The 22,231-nt window shown below is 38.4% G+C and overlaps 3 protein-coding genes across 3 annotated transcripts; 1 reads left to right on the top strand and 2 right to left on the bottom strand.

Moving 5' to 3' along the window:
* The first annotated feature begins 5,264 nt into the window (after positions 1 to 5,264).
* On the top strand, positions 5,265 to 6,735 carry LOC108054940 (inactive selenide, water dikinase-like protein). The gene has a single exon (XM_017138061.3). The coding sequence runs from the start codon at positions 5,387 to 5,389 to the stop codon at positions 6,581 to 6,583; it is 1,197 nt and encodes a 398-aa protein (XP_016993550.2). The 5' UTR covers positions 5,265 to 5,386; the 3' UTR covers positions 6,584 to 6,735.
* A 7,398-nt stretch (positions 6,736 to 14,133) lies between these two features.
* On the bottom strand, positions 14,134 to 15,120 carry LOC108054946 (lysozyme). The gene is made up of 3 exons (XM_017138069.2): positions 14,946 to 15,120; positions 14,481 to 14,630; positions 14,134 to 14,411 (listed from the first exon to the last, which is right to left on the bottom strand). The coding sequence occupies exons 1-3, from the start codon at positions 15,103 to 15,105 to the stop codon at positions 14,266 to 14,268; spliced, it is 456 nt and encodes a 151-aa protein (XP_016993558.2). The 5' UTR covers positions 15,106 to 15,120; the 3' UTR covers positions 14,134 to 14,265.
* A 1,404-nt stretch (positions 15,121 to 16,524) lies between these two features.
* Positions 16,525 to 22,231, bottom strand: LOC108054936 (transcription factor SPT20 homolog). Its single transcript, XM_017138055.3, has 3 exons — positions 22,099 to 22,231; positions 18,558 to 18,961; positions 16,525 to 18,081 (listed from the first exon to the last, which is right to left on the bottom strand). Exons 1-3 carry the CDS (start codon positions 22,117 to 22,119, stop codon positions 16,791 to 16,793), a joined length of 1,716 nt encoding a protein of 571 aa, XP_016993544.2. The 5' UTR covers positions 22,120 to 22,231; the 3' UTR covers positions 16,525 to 16,790.

Genomic DNA, 22,231 nt, shown 5'->3' with positions numbered 1-22,231 from the left:
CGATCTTTTTCAGAATTAATTCGAAAATAATCAATTCACAAAAGGTATAATTGTTCACAGCTTTACTGCTATCAGCTTTTTTTTGTTTAACCATTTCCAACTCAAAGCGCGATTTCCTCAACGGCTTATGTAGGAAATTAAAACCATTAAGCTCGAGATTACTTCGATATTAGCGCGACATAATTGTCTGATTAAGTGGATGCCGTGTGCCTATTGCTTCGCAGGACTACTGACTCCCTGTCTAGCAATACGTGGCGTATGTGTAAAGTAATTTGGCAGCTTGACAGCTTTTGTGAAATGCCGTGGACTCGGCGCACAGGCTGGCAATTAGCACGTCTCGTTCAGTTTTTGGTCTGCTGCTCTGTCTGCTTTCTCTACTCACAGTTGCCGAAGCAATGCTTTGATCACCCGAAAGGTGCTAGGCATGGGAATTGTTATAAGAAATGCCTTGATAATCACAAACGATGAGCACAATTGTTCGCAGGAAGCCAACAAAAGGAGGGTGGCGGCGGCACAATTAAATATCTAGCTTAGGGAAGATCCAACCCCATGTGGTTGTCACTCTCAGCATCTCCTGTTTTTGGTGTTTTTTGTAGCTACTTGTTATCTGCGTTCTACGTTGAAAAGGTAAATAATCTGCTTGAACTGCTTGCATGGCATGCTTGCATTATTTACTCATAACTTTTAAATGAATGAACCGATTTACAATTTTTCTTCTACATTTCGATAGGTAATAGTAAACCAAACCAAATGGCATTTACATTTTTAGAAAATCTGGGCACCAGGCTTTTCTTAAGGTCTTTTAAAGCGATTGTAGGAGAACTTTTTGAATTTAAGTCCCTAAATTGTAAATTTAAATTGCAAATAGTGTAATGCAATTTAAAAATTACAACCATGCTTTCTTTCATTAGAAGCAAACGTTGGGCTAATGCCAATGAGAAGGGATCCCCGAAGGTCTAATGAGTGGCAATGGCAACTTCAAACATTTCGCTCGTCTAGCAGCCCAGTCATAATTAAAAGCAAATCCCTTTGTTTTTTTGTTGTGCCTGTGCCACTGATGCCGCAAAGCAGAGAAGAGAAGAAAAAAGTGGAATACTAAGTTAATGTTTTAAGCGGCTTGTCAAGCCCTATGACCTTGCCCAGGCAGAAAATGGAAAAAATGAGCATTATGTGCCGCCCATTCTCATTACAATTTAATGCGCTTTTCTCAACAGCTTTGGGGAGATTTAAACGACAGCCGACAGTCTCTCTTCCTTCCAAATCTCAAAAGTAGCCATTAAAACGGTTTAGTTAATTAACATGCCATCTCATTGTGAATGCGTGGAATCGATTCCAGTCTTAAACTGCCCTTCTCCATATATCCTGGCTGGGCACAGTTTTCTCAAGTTTATGCTCTAAATCTCAAAAATATATACTTAAATTCATTATTTTATATTGTATACTTAAATTATACTTACTTATAGGTCATTATGCCAATTATCGGATTCTTCCGCTCACCATTTTCGGACTCAGGCTAAGAGAATTTCTAACTGATTGAAGAAATGGATTCATTTGCGCCCAAAGTCTTTGATATGGTAAATATTTACATTTATATTTAAATATATTTAATATATCTTAAAAACAGTAATATGGCTATATTAAATATTATTAATAATATAGTTATTATAAAAATATTTCCTTAAAAAAGTAGGATTTAGATCCCCCTCGATTACAGTACAGATCTGATAGTGATCCTCCTTCCCTTTGCACATAAAAGTCGGCCATAAAAATATGTTCAGCTGTGCCACCAAAAATTATGTAAATCTAAACAAAAAACCCAGGATATCATTATTTTTCAGTAATAACCTACAACTAAAAACCTTTCAGGTTTTGTAGCGTTTATTCTAGGGCCAGGAAAAAGTACGTCCAATTATTTAAATCATTTGCCAATCGAAATACCTCCCGTTTATCGCCTATGGCGTTGTCTATCGAATAATCCCAAAAATACCAAAAAAATACCGAGTTAGAAATCGAAAGGTGGCAGCGCCGAAACAATCGATATTTTATCGCGTCTCTTGGCAAAGCCACCAATCACAAGCGGAGAGAAAAGCCCGGCGTAATTCGCCATTTTGGATATAAGATAATGGAGAACAGTAATAAGTGATAAGTGCATCGTTAGCGCATCAGCAGCATCGAAATTTCATATTTCCATATTGTGATCAGTGCTTGTTGCCGTGGGAATGCGAAGTCCCCGATTGAGACACCGGCAAGATCGCACATACATATGTACATACATATGCAAAGGTAAGCGTGGGTACGTCTATGTATACAAACATACATATTTGTATCAATTAACTTAAAATAATGGGATCTTGGGATCTAATTTAGTATTGCTTAAATTAACATTGTCGGTGGCACTGCGGTACATACATACAAACACATTTTTAACGCCGCCTTTAAATTGGCGTAAGTAAAAGGATCACGATCAGCCATGTATGCCCGTATGTGTGCGTACATATGTATGAAGTGGGTGCTCCACGCTTGCATGCAAAATACTTGCGGCGAATTGGATACATGGATACATACTTGAAGCGAATTGGATACATGCAAAAAACTTGCAGCGAATTGGAACCGCTGTATCATAAATCCGAATCGGGAAATATAGAAAGCTTCTCAAGGACCGATCTTCCTCAATAAGGAACAATCCCAACTCTGGCCGTATGAGTATTGGGTATAAAGTACAGGTGAGTAGATAAATAAATTATATATGAAAGTTTTTAAATTATATAAATTCTATTAAATATAATTTTTTAAATGTAAGTTGCTAATTTAAGTAGGTATCTTTGTTTTTAAAATATATATTTTTTAAATTTCATTATTTAGAAACGGAACTACTCCTGCCAAAGGTAATGCGTATTTGGTTTTTGTGTACGGAATTTATGTTAATATTTTTAATTATTTAAATACTCTATCTAATAATTATTTTTCTTAAATTCCATCGTTTACTGAGTGCTACAGGAAATATGGAGAGCTTCGATCTTGATTAACAAAATATGATAAACAATCCCCCCATACAAATACTTGATGCGACTTGAAAGCGACGCATGAAATATGGAAAGCTTCGAAAGGATCGATCCTAATCAATGAGAAACAATACCAACAGACGAACATCGATAAATCTACTCTGATCCCTACAAATAAAGGGTATAAATGCGGGTGAGTGCTAAATAAATTATCCAAAGATTGACTTATATATGAAATTATATTATTTTGAAATTATATTATATATTAAATTTTTTAAATTTGTGTAACTATTTTAAGTTGTGGCCGCCCAACTTAATGATCTGTATGTTTAATAATATTTAAATACTGAATATATATAAATAACTTTTGAAATTATTTCAATACATTATCTAATAATTATTTTTCTAAAATTTCATCGATCACTGAGAGCTACAGGTTTGTCTTCTGCCCCTAAGTATTACAAGCAAAATACTTGATGTGATTCGGAACCGATATTTAAAAAAATCGTATCAGGAAATATATAAATCTTTTATTAACGATAAACAATGAACAATCCCAACATGCCAATATAACTTAAAGCGAATTGGATTCGCTTTATCATAAACCGAATCACGAAATTTGGAAAGCTTTGCAAGGATAGATCTCAATCAATGAGAAATAATACCAACAGACGAACTTGGATAAATTCTGTCGGATCCCTGCAAATAGAGGGTATAAATGCGGGTGAGTGCTAAATAAATTATTAAATTATATCAAAGACCTATATATGAAGTTATTATATTATATATACTGATTATATATTTTGAAATTATATTATATATTACATTTTTGAAATTTGTGTAGCTATTTTAAGTTGTTGCAGCCCAACTTAATGATATTTATGTTTATTACAAATTTAAATACAGAATTTATGTGAAAACCTTTTGAAATTATTTAAATACATTATCTAATAATTATTTTTCTAAAATTCCATCGTTCACTGAGTGCTACAGGTTTTTTACATGCAAAATATCAAAAATCCGTGTCAAGAAATATGAAAAGCTTCGATCTCGATAAACGATTAACAATAAACAATCCCAACATCCCAAAATACTTGATCCGAATTGGAACCCCTGTATCATAAACCGAATCAGGAAATATTTAAAGCCTCGCAAGGATCAATGAGAATCAATACCAACATACGAACGTCGATAAATCTTCTCGGATCCCTACAAATACAGAAAATAAATGCGGGTGAGTGGCTTAATAAAAGATATAAGAAAGACGTTGCCTACCAACTACGCAATTAATATTTAAGTACTGAAAAAGTCCTTCAAATTGGATACGTAATTGTAGGAAACTTATTTGACTACATTTATACATTTTTTAAAATACATTACCTAACAATTAAGCTTCAAAAACTTAAACACATTATTTAATAACTATAAAACTGAGTGAAAATTGACAATTTGAATTTTTATACGAAAGGGGCGTCAAAAATTTAAAAGTAGTTTTAAAATTGTAAATTGGAATTTCGTAAGGGGTCCATAAGAAGCTTGTCTTATCTGTGGGGATGCAGGAAAAGGGCTTTTCTTTTGCCGGGAGCAACAGTTTGTAGCTGTGGCTGGGGTTTTTTGCAATTTTTCTCAAAGCTAACAAAGTGAAAAGTCCTTGCTGGTGGTGGCACACGTAATTTATGCATGGCATGAAGAGCGATGCACTCGGCAAATCAGGACAAACTTGAGTCGGCTGTTGTCTGTTGGCTGCTCGTGGAAAACGGAAGGCAATCTGCAGTCGCCGGGTCAAATGCTAAGCATCAATCACTCCCCCCGTTTCGTTCCTCGGCTGCGTTTACACTCACATATGTGCCACTCTGTCTGCTATCTTCCATCTGCCTTCGGGGAGGTCCTTCTCCCTTCGTTCTTGTGTCACAGTCTGTATTGATTACCTATTTGTTGCGGCTGGCAATGCAGCTTTTAATTGAATCGAAGAGAGACATATCGATGGCAGGATTAGACTGCAGTCATAGAAACCAAGAGCTGGTTTCAGGTGAATTTTATTTATACGTAGCATCAGTCGGTGGTTTAATTAATGTGTAAGGCACAAAAAAAATACAGAAAAAGTCCTTCAGATTTAATACGTACTTGGTTTTTGTGTACGGAATTTATGTGACCAAATTGTCTAAATATTTAAGTACTGAACAAGTCTTTCAGTTTAAATACTTGTTTGATTTTGATTATAAATTCCGTATATTAAGTCATCGGCAGCCCGCATATCTCATAGCAACCCTGTTGTGACATCTCGCTCGTTGGAAAAGCAAAACCAGGCGCAAAATAAATCAAATTTGCTTACGTCCCCATACAATTCTCGTTGTACCTACGCACAAGCAAAACTCGGAAGCAAGATGAGCTACGCCGCTGATGTCTTGAACTCGGCCCACTTGGAGCTGCATGGCGGCGGCGACGCCGAGCTGCCTCGTCCCTTCGATCCCACGGACCTCGATTTGGACGCCTCCTTCCGGCTCACCCGGTTCGCTGACCTCAAGGGTCGCGGCTGCAAGGTGCCGCAGGATGTGCTCTCCAAGCTGGTGTCCGTCCTGCAGGAGGACTACTCCGCCCAGGACCAGGAGCCGCAGTTCCTCAACGTGGCCATCCCCCGGATCGGCATCGGTCTCGACTGCTCCGTCATTCCGCTGCGGCACGGCGGCCTCTGCCTGGTGCAGACCACCGATTTCTTCTACCCCATTGTCGATGATCCCTACATGATGGGCAAAATCGCCTGCGCCAATGTGCTGAGCGATTTGTATGCCATGGGAGTCACCGATTGCGACAATATGCTGATGCTCCTGGCGGTCAGCACCAAGATGACGGAGAAGGAGCGCGATGTGGTCATGCCACTGATCATGAGAGGCTTCAAGGACTCGGCCTTGGAGGCGGGCACCACTGTAACTGGGGGACAGATCGTGGTGAACCCTTGGTGCACCATTGGTGGCGTGGCCTCGACCATTTGCCAGCCCAACGAGTACATTGTGCCCGATAATGCGGCGGTCGGAGATATCCTGGTGCTGACCAAGCCCCTGGGCACCCAGGTGGCCGTGAATGCCCACCAGTGGATCGACCAGCCGGAGCGCTGGAATAGCATCAAGCTGGCGGTGTCCGAGGAGGATGTGCGCAAGGCCTATCATCGCGCCATGAACTCGATGTCGCGGCTAAATCGCGTGGCCGCTCGCCTCATGCACAAGTACAATGTCCACGGAGCCACCGACATCACGGGATTCGGACTACTGGGTCATGCTCAAACTTTGGCCGCCCATCAGAAGAAGAACGTGTCGTTTGTCATTCACAATCTGCCGGTGATCGCCAAGATGGCCGCGGTGGCCAAGGCCTGCGGCAACATGTTCCAGCTGCTGCAGGGCCACTCGGCCGAGACCTCGGGCGGATTACTCGTCTGCCTGCCGCGCGAGCAGGCCGCCGCCTATTGCAAGGACATCGAGAAGCAGGAGGGCTACCAGGCCTGGATTATTGGAATCGTCGAGAAGGGCAACAAGACCGCTCGCATCATCGCCAAGCCGCGCGTCATCGAGGTGCCCGCCAAGGATTAGGTGACCAGCCCGATTTTTATACAATTAACTATCGTAATTTTAACGTAACCGGCTTCATCGGGCTTTGTTTTTTATAAAAAAAAAGCTTATCAACTACAGATTCTCTGATCACTATAATCATGGACGTCGCTACTGAAATACGAGTGAATAAAATGAAAACACTTGACTCTTTTGTATCGAGTTATTCTTTTAGAATTCAACCGTTCACTGAGTGCATCCTTTTCCCATTAATCCATCAGCGAAATCGATGAATAATTCAGGTTTTGCTACTGTCCACTCTCCAAGTCATAACGTAGTAAAGTTATTTTACACACGAACAAGCGCACGACTTCATTTTTTATTTATTCCGCAAATGACCAGTGCACTGATTTTGCCTTAATCAATTTACGAATCGTCAAAGGGTAATGGGAAAATATTTGAACCGGCGTCGACTGCGGAAAAGCGGGCGGAAAACTTGTCGACCTACGGGTCTTTGATCATCCATGTTTCATGGCACCAAGTTGGCAATCAATAACTAATGAAATTTGAAATACCAGCTCTCGCATACGAAAAATAATTTTACGGTTCAGGAAGTAAACGAAGGGGATACCCTAAAAATTTCAATTCAAACCAGTCTGTAAAATGACTGGGATATGTTCAAGCAAATATTTTAATTAATTTAATTATAACATAACTAAAATTATGTTTTATAAATTATAATTGTTATTTCCCATCAATTTGTATAACTTATTTGCAAAGAAACATTATTTATACATAAACTTGCAATAAATATATATTTATTTTTATTTTATTAATTAATTACAATTATATTATAACTTCTTTGCAAAGAAATAATAATTGTGAAGTAACCCAAAATAAATATATATTTATTAAATATGAAGTGTACTCAAAATACCTCTTAGGAAGAGCATTTGACTGACTCTCTCCTGCCCATTCATTTAACAAGTTTTTATCAAAGGGTATGGCAAAGTAAACTTTTACAATGGCCAATTTAAGAAGTCGAATGTGTGGGGTCAGGGGTCACTGGAGTGGGGGCCAATCGTCGATTACAAATGCTATCATGCATAATAGCAATTTAATGTGCTCCTCCTATCCGTAGAGCGTTTTTTCTTTGCGAAAACAATCGAAAACCTATTGGCCGGGGCAATAAAAGTCATTAAAAAGTACATTAAAAGCGATTCGAACAAAGAAGTGGATTCAATTCGAGTAGGATTCCTTAAGGAGAATATATTTATAAAACCATTTAGCTACTTGTATGCGTATTTAATTCCAAAACGATTAAACTAACATTTAAGCTAAACTGATGGAGTAAACAAAGTGTTTTTAAGTGATTCAGATTCAAAGGCATAATTTAAATGGCAGCGATAATTGCAGACATATAGCGGCGTTATCGCCGCGGGGCTTATTGCTAATGAACAAATAAACTAAAGCCTGAAACTTATTTCTGGCACTTGCAATCCCAAACCCATTATTACAACGCAGAAAGCCCAGGCAATCCTTGGAATAATTCCAAAGCCAATTCAAAACCCAAGTCCAGCTGCTTCCTTTGAGGAAGTGCTGCCCACCTGGTGTGACCAAACGAATTACACGAAACTGGAGCAGTTCCACCTCGTTGCTTTGGTCTGCCAAAATCGATAGGGAAAACTGGGCTGGAAACAAAAATATATATTTTTATTTATATTTTTCACAGCTAAAATGTTTGAAAATCAAAGAAAGTTAAATAATTTGTTTGATTATGTATAATAATAAAAACTAATAATAAAGTAATACAAATTTAGCAATCATAGCAGAAGACAAAAGTAAAAATAAATATAATATTATATTTATTACTTTACTAGTTTATTTTAGCTAGTTTATTTTACAATACAACAGGTAGATTTCCAAAGTTTACTTTTAACCTATTTGATTTCATTTTTCAATTATTATCTTTTATATTTATTAATTGTTAAAACCTATCTTGTACCAATAAGTTCGATTCTTCGATGCAGAATCCCCAATTGCTACAACCACTGGACAGAATACATTAAATCGACTTAAACTACAACTTATGTATTCAGCATATTAAGGCGACCCAGATCTAATTTGGCAACTCCCACAATTGAGGAGAACCTGCTCGTTCGTCGCACCGTGTACTCTACCTTCATCCCTAAGTTCCGAGCTCATTGCCCGATTCAGTGCTAACTCAATTTAGTTTACACTCGGTGAGTGCCTTTCCCTTTCTGCCCTGCCTCTCCTCCTCCCCTTTTCGGCGCCCACTTTCCCAGCCGGAAAGCAACATTGTCATCTACATGTACATCTTCTACATACAGGTACCATCGTTGGTACTGGGAAAACTTTTTGTGTGCGTGAGCCCCAAAGTATGCAGCTCGAATGGAAAAATGGGCGAGTGTTCGGTGCACGACGAGTGCGTATGTGGGAGGTGTTTTGGATGGATAGGTGGGGTGTTTGGAAAGTGGTTGAAAATTTGTCGTAAATATTAAAATTTCATACGTTTATGCAAATTCACTTGCGACGACTTTACTTCCTGTCGTGCTTTTGGCTTTTACCTTTTTTTTCCCACCTCTTCTTACCGTTGGCTTCTGTAATTTCAAAAGCACTGAAAATATACTCTACAGAGTTCAATATTATATATTATAAAGCAATATACGATATGGTATTCAATAGCCAATATTAATAAGTGGTTTTTAAATCGACAATATACTCAGAGATGGGTGCATGTCATAACGCCCGCGGGCCTTATGACACCGGACATTATAAGCAGTTCTATTAATTTATTTTAGACATTACGCTGTGATCACTAAAGCCTTTGTAAATTCGGGCTTTTTATTCCAGTGTAACCCCGCATTTACCTACTACGGAGTAAAATGAGTTGTCGCTTTATATGAAAATGAACATTTATTAAGTTGAAATTACATTACAAATAATTTTCACATTATTGTAATGCACACACACGTGTATTTTTCCTATGAATGGGGCGGCATTGAGGCTCGGAGGCGAGTAATAGCCTTGTAATATTTATGTAAATGTATTACTGTTGCCCCCTCTCACTCGCCCCAACTATCTGCGTCTCTTTCTGAATCATCTCTGACGGCTGTCAGTCAGTTTTCTTTTCCCTTCAACGGGGGCTCCTTGACGGCCTCTTTTTTTTCCTCTTCGCCACTTGCTTATTTATTCATTTGCATAAAATGTTTTAATAAAGATTTTGATTTAAATTCGCGTGTGGGCTGGGTTGTTTGGTGGTTGGTTGGGTATGATGTGTGCTAGCCGAGAGCAAAAGGACTAAGTAAATGGAATAATTGGCTTTAATAGCGACCAATTTGTCACATCTCTCGCATGCAGATTTCGTACAAGAACTTAATTGCCATAAATTGCCCGAAAGTGGCTCGGTATTACTAACCGATGTTTTAATATTTAAAAAGAAAGGAAGCTAAGTCATTGTATTTGTATATTGTAATTCTACACCGAAAAATGACAAAAGATTCAAGAAATATTATATTTATCTTTTTAAATCTATTATTTGTTTCAAAAAATACTAAATTCGGTATTTTAAAGCAGTTTTTTTTTATATTTATAATATAACTGATATGATAAAATATCCAATTGATATGTTTGAATCATAAATTTGACAGTAATCGGCTTTTTGATTATTTCATTTTACCATGAGTACTAGTGATATTTATTATTTGTATTATCTTTATCAAAAATTCAAAAAGTAAATTGAATATTAAATATATAACATGCCCCTTAAACATCGCGCATACGCAACGTTGTCCTTGCAAATTGCACTTTTTGTCTTTTCATCTTGCTGTCCCGTCTTAATCTTTGTTTCCCTTGTTTGCTTAGCTTCCACCGGCTGCTGCTGCTGGTGAAAATAAAAGCGAAACATGGGAGGTAGGAAATTTAGGGGGCGGAAGAACGAGAACCCAGAACCAGAAGAACTAGAAGCAAACCCCTAAAAGCTGGACAAGAGCTGCATACGAAATGCGTTGCAACGGCGGTGCTAAGGAAGGGTAAGGGTTATCATGCGAAAAAAAGAGAAGAGAAGAGAAGGAAAAGGTGTCGTCGGGGTCAAACAGTGGAAACAGTGTGTAACAACCGCCCATTGTTACAGTTTCCACTGCTCTGGCACTCTGCTCACGTAACATTCGTATAACTTTCTATGTATCTGCATTCGCACCTAGCAACCTTATCACCCCTTGCCCCCCTGACAAATACAAATATCTATTGTGCGGTATTATGGCGGCCATTGTTTGCCAGTTAGCCCGAAAAAAAAGAAAGAAAGGAGGAGAAGAATCGGTACTACTGCTGTCATCTAAGCTTATTTGCTCCTCTGATATTACGTATATTACGATTCTGCAACCGGGTGCATACACTTTTCGGCTGTCGCCCTTTTGAAGCAGAACAAACCCAACACAAAAGCGGAAATATGCCAGCATTCTGCGCTTTTGTCATATTTTTATTGGGATACTATGAAAGTGCAGTTCCACTTTAAGGTCATTTTTGTATTGCTGGGAATTTGGTATATAGAAAGGCAATAATAAGAAAGTTTATAAAAAAGAAGAAAATTCCTGTTACTCAGGCGTTTTTTTTAAGGTTTTTGTGGGAATTTAAATAAGCAAAATATTTAAAATTAAATAAGAAAAAAATAAGAGGAAAAATCAAGAAAATTAAAATGATCATGCTAATCCAGCTGCTGTGATTACTTTCACCTGTTTCAATAATAGATGAAAATTATTAAAGAAATATCTAAATGTGAGTCCCTACCTGATAAAGTAAAAACGCAAATGGAGTGAAACAGGAAGTAGAAGGGCGGAAGGATGAAGAAGGATTTGCTCCCCATCCTTCGTTTCCCGCCGCAATTTTCTCCGCTGTTCGCTCCGATTTTCTTCTGTGCGTGACTTTGTTTTAGATTACCCCCTCCTTCGCGTGTTTTTATTTCGCCAACATGTGGCAAAATTATTTCCGCTCAAAAATCGACTTCCGGCAGAAGCTTCTATTCATGCCACACTTTCCGTTTTTTTTCCACTTTCTTGTTTGTTTTTATTTTCCCCTTCCACCGTTCTTTGTTTTTTGGGAAATTGAAAGACCTGCAAGTGACAATGAATCCAGGACCCCAAAGTGAACAACAATGCACTGAAGGCAATATTTCACTGAAGATGAACCTTTAAATGTATTATTTATGTCGAAAAAAAGGTTCTTTTTGTTTGGATATTTTTTTATTGGAAGTTTATTAAAGCTAAAAGGGTTTCATTTAATTAAATACAAATTGTCTCATTAATTTTGAATATTTGCCGCTGTGTAAATGACCATAAATGGCTGTAAGCAACATCAACTTTCCCGATTGTCAACAATGAAGGACAAAAAAGGGGAGAAGAAAAATTTCTGCGCTTGTCACATTGTCATAAAAATCGAATAAAGTTTTCCTTTGAAAATGTATGCCCTCAGATTTGTTTTTATACCCGTTACTCGTAGAGTAAAAGGGTATATTAGATTCGTGCAAAAGTATGTAACAGGTAGAAGGAAGCGTTTCCGACCCTATAAACTATATATATTCTTGATCGGGATCACTAGCAGAGTCGATCTAGCCATGTCCGTCTGTCCGTCTGTCTGTCCGTCTGTCTGTCTGTCTGTCTGTCTGTCTGTCTGTCTGTCTGTCTGTCTGTATGAACGCTGAGATCTCGGAAACTATAAAAGCTAGAAGATTGACATTTTGCATGCGGATTCTAGGAGTTCCTACGCAGCGCAAGTTTGTTTCAAAAGGGTGCCACGCCCCCTCTAACGCCCACAATCGCTTATATACGATTTTAAAAATTTCAATATTTTGGAAAAGTAAAAATGCAGTTTTATTGTGTTTATCAATACCTATCGAAATGTAGAAGAAATTTTTTAAATCGGACCATTCGTTAAAAAGTTACGGCGGATCAAAGTTTTTCTCCATCTCTTTCGCACTCCCTTTAGCTGAGTAACGGGTATCTGATAGTCGGGGCACCCGACTATAGCGTTCTCTCTTGTTTTTTTCTGGCTTACCTGTTGCCTGCTGCCGTTTGGAGAAGGACAGGTATTTCCCAGGAAGGTCAGGACTTCAGGGATTCGAGCTCAAACTCCAACCGTCGCTTGCGGTGTTTCATCATTAAACAGCACTTAAATTAGGCAAGCTAGCTACCCGACTACCCGTTTTTTTTTGTTTCAACTCCAATGGGTCGGTCCTTACCCCCAAAAACTCTTGTTGTTTATACCCCTCGTAAGCCCCATTCCTGTCAATCTGTCAGACACGCTACAGACCAAAGCAATCCCTCCTATTAGAAGGGGACAGTTGCTTGAGGTCTCAAGGCTTTGTACTTCAAAAGTGTTCCCATCGCTGTTCCCAGTATTTGGCTCTCTTAAGGCGCTCTTAAGTGAGCGAAAGAAAGGGGAAATTGGTATAGGGTAACCACTTTATATTTAGATTATTCTTTACAAATATTTTAATTTCAATATTATTTTGCTCCGACGAGATTATTTTTATTATATTTAATTAGTGCTCAGCTTACATTTATCGGTGTTCCCAGTATTGCGCTCTCTTAAACTCTACAATATTCTTTCTATTGTATTTACTTCAATTTCGATTTCATTTCAAATTGTATCAGATTTTAATATCTGTAAGTTTTTTTATTTTAAAACAAAATTTGTCTGTTTTTTTTTTTTTGAAAATAAAACTCCAGTTTTAACTTGGCTCTTAGAACTTGCTCAGAGTCCTTCCCCTTATCACTGTCCCCATCTAAAAATACAACTGTTCCCACTTACAGGGAAGGTCCATTCATAAATACTTTTTTTTTGCATCCTAAGGTTGTTCCGGTAAGACCACCTAATTTCCAAGCTTGCTTTTTGGATTTTTGAAATGATTTAAGTTGAGGACGGGTATTTAACCAGATTGGACTCTTAAAAACAACATATAATCAAGATTATATTTAAATTTTAAACGAAATAAACATAAATACATACCTCCCATTCCACATGAAACCACTGATAGACTAATTACTCGTCGGTCATTACTTATTTTAAATTGTTTTTCTCTCCCCCCTTTGAGTATTTTAATGCCTCTAAATGAGATTAAATTTGTTTTGGCCTTTTTTCCGCTTTGTTTGTGGTGTGTTGCTGCTGTCCTTATCACTTTTGATGCATTAATAATGCAATTTAATCATTTGCGTGGCTCACTCAACCGAGTGGTCAAATATAATTAAATAATATAATTATAGGCGGCAACAGAATTCAACTGCCTCTCGCTAATGCCAAAAAATAGCAGGTAATGAGGAATAAATTTTAAGTTTTCGAGCTGGATTTTAAATGTTGTCTTTGATTATTCGCTGTTATTAATTTTTTGGTATACCTAAATAAATATTTTTAAATGTTTTTTTTCTAAATAATAATGCTTTATTGCGTATACAAATGCGAGTTCCAAAAGCCCCTTGCAATCTATTAAGTCCCTCTAAAAGTTAAGAGTGGAGAGCGAACGTTGTTCGTTCCTCTGAGAAGTCTTCACCAAATACAACTATAGAACAAAAAGCTTGCAATACCCTGGCGAAAAATATTTTTAATATTTTATTATCTTTTTTTTTTGCAGTTGTATGTATTACAGGTGTATAGTTTTACTGCCGTCCGATTATATTATTTAGTTATAAAACTAAATTTATAAACCTATTAAATCAAATCCCACAGATGACTTTAAGATTAGGCAAATTCTGGGTGTTGCGGCAGTAGCGTTGCCATCCACCCCAGTGACGAAAACCATCTGAGGTCTGAATGCGCTTGGCACAAGTTGCTGATTCCGTTAAATTTTCATCCAGAAGATCTGAAAAAATATTGAGGGCGACAATTAAACAAAATACATAATAATACTCCCTGAGGAAACTCTTTAAACCTTCGCACTTGACATTGCAAATGCCACCGCGCCTTCCTTCTTGACAAAATCTACTGTTGATTTGAAACAACCCGTAGTTTCGAGATCCATTCACATTCGTGGTAATTTTTCCAGTCTCCAGGTCGCTCTCATGCTCCAGCAAGCAGATCCCTTAAATGCAGACAAGAGGGAATCATTGAGCGCCTCATTTTGCAAAGAATAGGGTTTACCTTTTTTTAATTTACAAGAGAAAATATCAAAAACAAGGGAGAATGTCAAAAATCTCGTTACTAATCTTAAGAGTTGAGAGATGGAGTTATGCAAACAGTAAATCGACTGCTTGCACTGCTTGAAACTTAATTCCAATATTTGCCGATCACTTTTTAAGGAATGGTCCGATTTATAATTCTTTCTTTACATTTCGATATATGTGAGAGATGATTGATTTTACCTACAAATATCTTAACTTAAATAGCTCTTACTCACAATTTGAAAGCAGACTTCGTTCGAAGCCATGCTGGTTGAGCAGTTTGCGGGCTAGTTCGCAGCGCAGGAACCTCTTGGCAAAAACTACGCTGAAATCGCTGCTGATGAAAAGCAAACCCAATCCCAGCCAGAGCCACGATCCGAACGACACAGCTCTCATGGTGCAACTGGATGCGGAATCGATTTAAACGCCCGAGAGCTGAGCTTTGAGCGATCGATTCTCTCCGGAATTGATTAGGATGAAACACGGGGTCAAATGAAAGGGCAGATCGTCAAAAGCACATGACAGATAAGCTGGAAATGGGGAAGCCAACGCGAGAGTTCAAGGGTACAGCGTGTACTTCCTTTTAATTTGCTTAATATTATTTAATATTAACTGAACTCTATTCTCTGACAACGGCGGTTTTGGTTGCTTGCTTTCCAAACCAACCGTTTCCAAAACCGTCGACGCTTTTCTCCTTTTCGAATGATTTTTCAGAAATCTGGTTTTCCGGAAATTAATCGGGTTATACGTTTTTTTTCTACTTTACCTGGAAATTCGCCGCAAATAATAAGAAATTTTTTCATATATAAACCGTTCTATAAGATTATCATCGATATTATCGACTATTTTCGATTTAAATTGTAAGTTAGCTAAGGTGGAAAAATCTGCTAAGTACCTTTGTTATTTTAGCTCAGACTCGAACTGTGCTCATAAAGTTTTTATCCCAGACACAAACCAAACATGAATTAACCGTGCTTTTTAAAGGGCTTTTATACACTTGTACAATAGCGAGTTCATGAACTAAATATGAACATGAACTTCAACATCCTATATCTTCGATTCTTACAAGCCGATCAGTCTGATTTTTTGTGTTAGTAGTCCTTAAAGGGTTTCCCAGAGTCCAGTTTTCAAATAAGTTTATTTTCGTTTTAATAATACAAAGATAGACAAGTACACATATAAGTAAATTCAAGAAGCACATTTAATTACAGACTAAATATTGCACACATGATGATCAGCAGCACATTTTCTTGGTTAACAGTATATATAAACAACATAAAAAAAACGTCGTACAAAATAATGAAAAGCGATTGCACCTCTTTAGGCTTCCCCACGAAACACGAGTTTCACCCAAAAGTATGCCTTGGCATTGTAGCATTGTGAGGATCGTGGACAGGTTCTTCAGATGATGAGAGTGAGTTGTGGAGCTGGAGGATCACCCCTGGGGATGGGATCTTCCCGCTCCTCTAGCTTGGAATAAATACTAATGAACGGATTATATCAGGCACAAGAAGCAACCACAAATTGTGTTAACAATACGAGTTAATTGGGGCGGGGACAACGGCACTCACTGGAAATTCACTGTCTAGTTGGATTTGTTTTTGAGTATGGGAACTAGAGCATGAAAATGATCGAAATTTTCGATAATTTCTCAATATTGATTCGATAACATCGTTGCTTTGGAGGGAAAACACATTAAGTATCAAGAGATCGATATTTTTCAAGACTTAATGGGAACAAGGAATATTTTTCAAATCTCTAGTAATTTTTAAACAATATCTATAGTTTTAAAAGGTATCCAGGTAAAAGGTGTCAAGTAGTATGGTATTAATGATTGAAATTTTTCTGATAGGTTTTTAAACTTAGCCAACCAAAAATTCAAAAATGTATGGCATACTTTTAGGTGACTTTTAAATTATTTTTGATTTCTAGAGATTTGGAAATTCATCCTATTTTTGGAAAGGGCCCCAAAAAATCTCTGGATTTAATTTATGATTTAAAACAATTCGATTTAAACACAATTTTTTAACAAAATATCCAGGCAGTAAATCTCCCATCCCAAATTCCCCCCCTGAACCTACTTAGCCCTCGAGCAGCTGCGTCGTCTTGTATTCCACAGCCGAACCCATTTCAGCGCCCAGTTTCTCTCTAACGTACTCCCTGATCTGCTGGAGTCTATGGTCACCCTCCCCACTCGCCGGCTCTGCCTTGGCCGCCCTCTTCCCCTGTCGCATCTTGAGACCATGGGCATGGTAGTTGAAGGGGGGTCGCTCGCCCTCCGACTGAGCTTGTTGCTCCTCGATTTCAGCCTGATGTTGCTGGTGTTGCTCATGTTGCTGCTGCTGGTAGGGATACGGATTGAAGATGACCTTGGTGTGGGTGGGTCGTGGGTTGTTCTCCGTGATGGGAAGACTGTGCTGGGGTTCGCTTTCCGCTTCGTGTTCGTGCTCGGCAGCTCCAGGACCTGTGGGTGGATCGGATTCTGGCACATAGATGGGTTGCTGATGGTGATGTCGCTGCTGGGATTGCTGCTCCTCTTCCGGCTGTGCCATTGCTATCAGATAGAGCTGCGGTTGCTGCTGCAAATGTGACTGCGGTTGGGCATAGTAGAACTGCGTGGGCTGCTGGTATTCCATTGGCGGCGCGTAGTATTGCTGCTGCGGCTCGTACTGTTGCTGATGTTGCAGCTGCAACTGTTGCTGCTGCTGCTGTTGCTGGCGACCCTTGTAGCTCTGGTAGACATCGTCGATGGGTGCGTACTGCAGGGGAGCCGGTGTGGGTGCCAATTGGTGGGCATAGCTCACTTCCTGATGGTAGTTGGCCGTAGGTTCAGGTGGTCCGTATTGCTGCGGGGCATCAACATGCTGCTGCTGCTGTTGCTGCTGCTCGGCCTCCTGCAGCAGACTAAGGTACTGGGCGGCCCTGATCTCGAGATATTGCTGGAGGAGGGTCTGCAAGTGGGCGGCGTATTTGGCCGGGCCGGGAATGCGGAGCACGATGACGGGCTCCTGGTAGCCATGGGCTCCTCCCTCCTTTTCATCCTGCGGCAGATCGATCTGCGGCTGCTCGGGTGCCGTGTGCTGCTGCTGCGGCTGCGGCTGGGTTTCGTAGCTAGTCTGCGGCTTCAGTTCGTAGGAGTACGAGGGTTCAATGGTCACGCTGGTCACCTGTTCATGGTTGTGATTGTGACTATGACTGTGACCGTGACTGTGGTGCTGCACCGCCGGCTGCTGTGGCTCCTCCTCCTGCTCCACCTGCTCCTCCGGCAGCGGCTGGGGATGGGCAAAGCCAGAGGGGATATCGTGTTGCGAGTAGGGATAGAACATGAACTTGGGCGGCGTGTAGTCATAGCCAGGATGCGAGTAGCCGTATCTATAGGGAAGAAAAAGCATATAGTTACAATATAAACTTATAAAAAAAATGAGTAGTAACTCCAAGGATTTTAAATTGCTGTTTTTATTATTTTAAAAATGAAAAATATTAAATTATTCAGTTATGGTAAATTTATTTATTAAAATATATGCAAATTATAATATTTCCCATTCAATTGAATTTTTAATAAAGTTTCTATGTTGTCTTTCTTTATTAACATTTTTTTTTTTTTTTTAATATTGCACTTTAAAAGAATAAATAATTAAAAATTTTAAGATAAAATATTTAAACAAAATATGACTAAAAATTTTATTAATAATTTCAACCTTGATTCAAATAATTTCAAATTAAATCATGAAATTTAATATGTTTTGTATTAAATAATAAGTTGAATTATGTATGTAAGTCTTTGGATTTAATATGCAGTTATTTATTTTTACTATGCCACTTTATTTTTATAAGTGTAGTCCACTTACCCCAAATCGCCTTCAATGGTCCTCTTGCTGTTCTTGCCACCGCTGCCCGTGGAATTATCCCGCTCCACCTTGATCTTGATCTTGTCGCCGTGGAGTTTGAACTGCTTGTCCAGCTCCTTGATGAATTCCAGGTCATCGGCGGGCAGATTGCCAAAGGTCTCTGCCAAAGCCGGTGCTTTGGTGGTGCTCCTGGTGGCTCCTGCTGCTGCTGCCGACTTTACAATCTTTACGCGTGGCTTACTGGGCTTCAACGTGGTGGTTCCTCTGCTGCTAGTGGTGGAAATTGGCGTTTTCGTTGGCCGCTTCTTCAGGGTTGTTACCTTTTTCGGAAAGCCCTTTGAACCACTTTGCACCTCCGACTGGCTCAAGCCGCTGGCCAGGCACAGAAGAGCACTTAAAGTGCCCTGGAAAATGTAGAAAAAAGGGAAATTTAAATCAAAATATTTTCCTTTTAATTATTTCAATTTAAGTGAAAATAAATAATCTAGACTATTCTATAAAGCTCTCCCCAAATATCTAAAAAAAAACCCATTCATTAAGAAATAATAAACATTTTTTCTTTCTTCTCAGTGTATGAAACTAAATTAAACTAAATTATTTAGTTTAGTTCTTGAAATGCGTTAACACTTTCTAGCCTTTAATTTGCATATGGATTAACCATCAAGTTCATTGTTGCAATTTACCCTAATGTTTTGTTTTGTCTGTGAAACCAACTTGGATTGTGCAAATCGGCGGTTTTTCGGTTTTTGTTTCAGTTTCGGTCCAATCTTGGTTTGGGCTCAAGGTGAGAGGCCAAAAGACAACAATGAAGGGAGACAATGGGGGATTTGGAGACAAAAGCAGTGGGCCAAAATCCACCATCCATCGTGTTGTCTCGATTTCGCTCTCAATATCGATCGTTAAACAACCAATCAATGTACAAAAAACACACGCTGAGAAGAGGTTTCACATTTGACATTTCATCAAGCGAATTGGTGTTGTAATTGAATCTGGTTGAGTTTGTGTCTTGAGTCTTTTGATTTCAGCGCTCGTTTTCTCAGTCTTTTCGATTCGTCGCAGATGGTGACAGATAAGCTAATGATTTCGATTTTCAGTGATCATTTAGGTTGACGATTATGGGTTACGGTCGATAACTGTAGTGTTTTATGCATGCGAATTGTCGGTTATTAGTCTGAGAATATGTTAATTAAATTTCGCCTTTAAATGTCAAATTGTTGATTAATAATAAAAATGTAATGGTAAATGAGTAACCATAAAATTGGTAGTATTCATCTGCCTTTTTATGACTTACACTCATTAATTATTGCAAAATTTAATTGAAGCAGTCAGTCGTCGCCTCTCCCAGTTTTCCATGTCCAGCAAAATATACATAAATTCGCCTATCTGGTTAGTTAAGTTTTAATTGCATTTTGTCACTCAACTATTTAGATAGTAAGTGAGTTTGAGTGTGTGTTAACCGAAAACTGGGACAGTGTGTCAAGTCGAGTCATTTTAATAGTCGTTTTTGTTTTGCTTTTTCTACTGCTTGGTTATGTTGCTTATGTAGCAGTTGTTATTTAGCCGTTAAGCAGGAAGACTTTTTCGGCAGCTGCGAATTTTTGTCAAACGTTAGCACACAGAAAAAAAATGGAACAGTAAAAATAAAACTTATTTCATTGCATGATTTTATTTGAAAATATTAAAATAAAGGAAGAAGATATTAGATTTCATCTTAATAATATTTAATGTAAATATTTCATGTTAAAATCAAAGTTTACAATTTGTAAAGTATCCTAAAATTGTTCAATTTAAAGATTTCATATTACTTTATTTATTTATATATTAAATATGAAATCTTTGGATTTACTACCTTTTTTCCTAAGTGCATTAGAGCTGTGGGAGCCGAAAGCAAAAAAAGCAGAAAGCAAAGAGCTTTTATATAAGCTACCAGCAAACAGAAGGAGCAGCAGCAACTAGTTAGATCTGTCTTTCGCATTGATTTATTATCTTTGCCAATTATTTCGCTGTAATAATTTAATTTAATTGCATCGATGGAGAGTCGCCTTTGCCTTTCACTTGCCGTAAAAAAGAATCAAATCGAGCTAATTTGTGGGTGCAGATTTTCTTTGAGGCAGAGATGAGATTCCCATTGCCATTCCCATTCCCGACATTACAAATTACAAACAACTGAAACTCGGGGCAAACGATCGTCACGCAACGCGTGCAAATTAGTCGGACTCGGATTTTTGCTTAGTTTGTAGTCTGTAGTTTTTGTGGTGTGGTGTTTTGGTTATTGTTTCGCTTTCGTTGTTGCATCATCCGTCAGCAGCAGCTGAAGCAGCTTCAGCCGCCAACGGCAGCAACATCAAAGCCAAGCCAACAATAAAATGTAAATTAGACAACTACAGATTATCCTGCCAGTGGCTGAGATGGAGGTCCCCCTTCTTCCCCCTCCCCTTCCGATGGAGTGTAATAACTTTATGTAACCACACACACGAGAGTGGTGACTGCGGAAAACGAGTTCTGGTTGCGCCGCTCGAGTTTTTCCAGCACTGAGAAGAAATCTTACTTAAGGTATAGCAAAAAAAATGTGGAAATGATTAGAAAAATATCTGTTATATTACATATAACCTCATATTTTATATAAAATATTTCGCATTTTATTGCTAGAAGTTCTTCTAGTTGTAAACTTGTATTAAATAATTGTAATTTATAATCCTAATAATTAAAACAGTTATTTATATATTTTTTAATAATTTCTTTGACTTTTCCTCAAGATAGTAATAGTAAGAAATAGTAATAGTAAAAAAAAAGTTCCCCAAAAATAGTTCTTAATAATGTAGAATAGAAAAAATATATAATAATAGAATACAATAAAGTATATTATTAATATTTTGTCAATCAAATAAGAAACTATCAGTAAATAAATCACCAACATTCAACTTCTTTGTCTAATGAGACCAAATGATTAAAAGACTGTTTACTCATAGTTTTGTATCAAATCTTTCAAACCTCCCCCTAATTTCGCTCTGTGTGCGCATTTGCGTAAACGGATTTCTTGTGGGCACTTGACCAATCGTCATCTGGCATTCTACCGTGGAATTTAACGTCCAATTAGTGGACGATTAACCGCAAAAAAAACAAGGCAGCTACCTCAGTGGGTTGATTGATGACACTATGGAACTACGGACATGGAAATGGACATGGAAGGGCAGTCGGTGGTCAGTGGTCAGTCGAGCGGAAGGCAGAGGTCAAGATTGCGATAAATAATCTTGGGCGAGTTTAGAGTTCAATGCATCCTCCTTCGCCTGGTCGGTTCAGTTCAGTTGAGTTGGTTGAACCGCAACCACTTTCCCAACTAAAAACTAAAAAGCAACCGAAACCACCAACCACCAGCTGACCAAGCCGGCTTGGCTGCCACTGCACCACTTGAATGCAAATTAATTTGTCAGCCTGGACGACTAGTTTTTACTCCGCCACACAAATTGCACAATTCGATTGGTGGGTGGGTCTCTGATTTCCGGGTTTTCCTCTCCAGGAGGAGATTGTATAATCATCTTACCAATATCAATGCTAATCTCATGGCGAATTCACAGCTACTTTTTCACACTCAATCCGATTTTGATTTAGAATAGATATATATATGCACTTGATAGAAAATTCTTGTCTCTTTCGTTGAAGCACCACAATCAAAA

This window comes from Drosophila takahashii, chromosome X (genome assembly GCF_030179915.1).
Source record: "Drosophila takahashii strain IR98-3 E-12201 chromosome X, DtakHiC1v2, whole genome shotgun sequence".
Lineage (NCBI taxonomy): Eukaryota > Metazoa > Arthropoda > Insecta > Diptera > Drosophilidae > Drosophila > Drosophila takahashii.
Note: the sequence above shows the minus strand (reverse complement) of the source record. Positions and strands in the feature narration are given on the sequence as shown.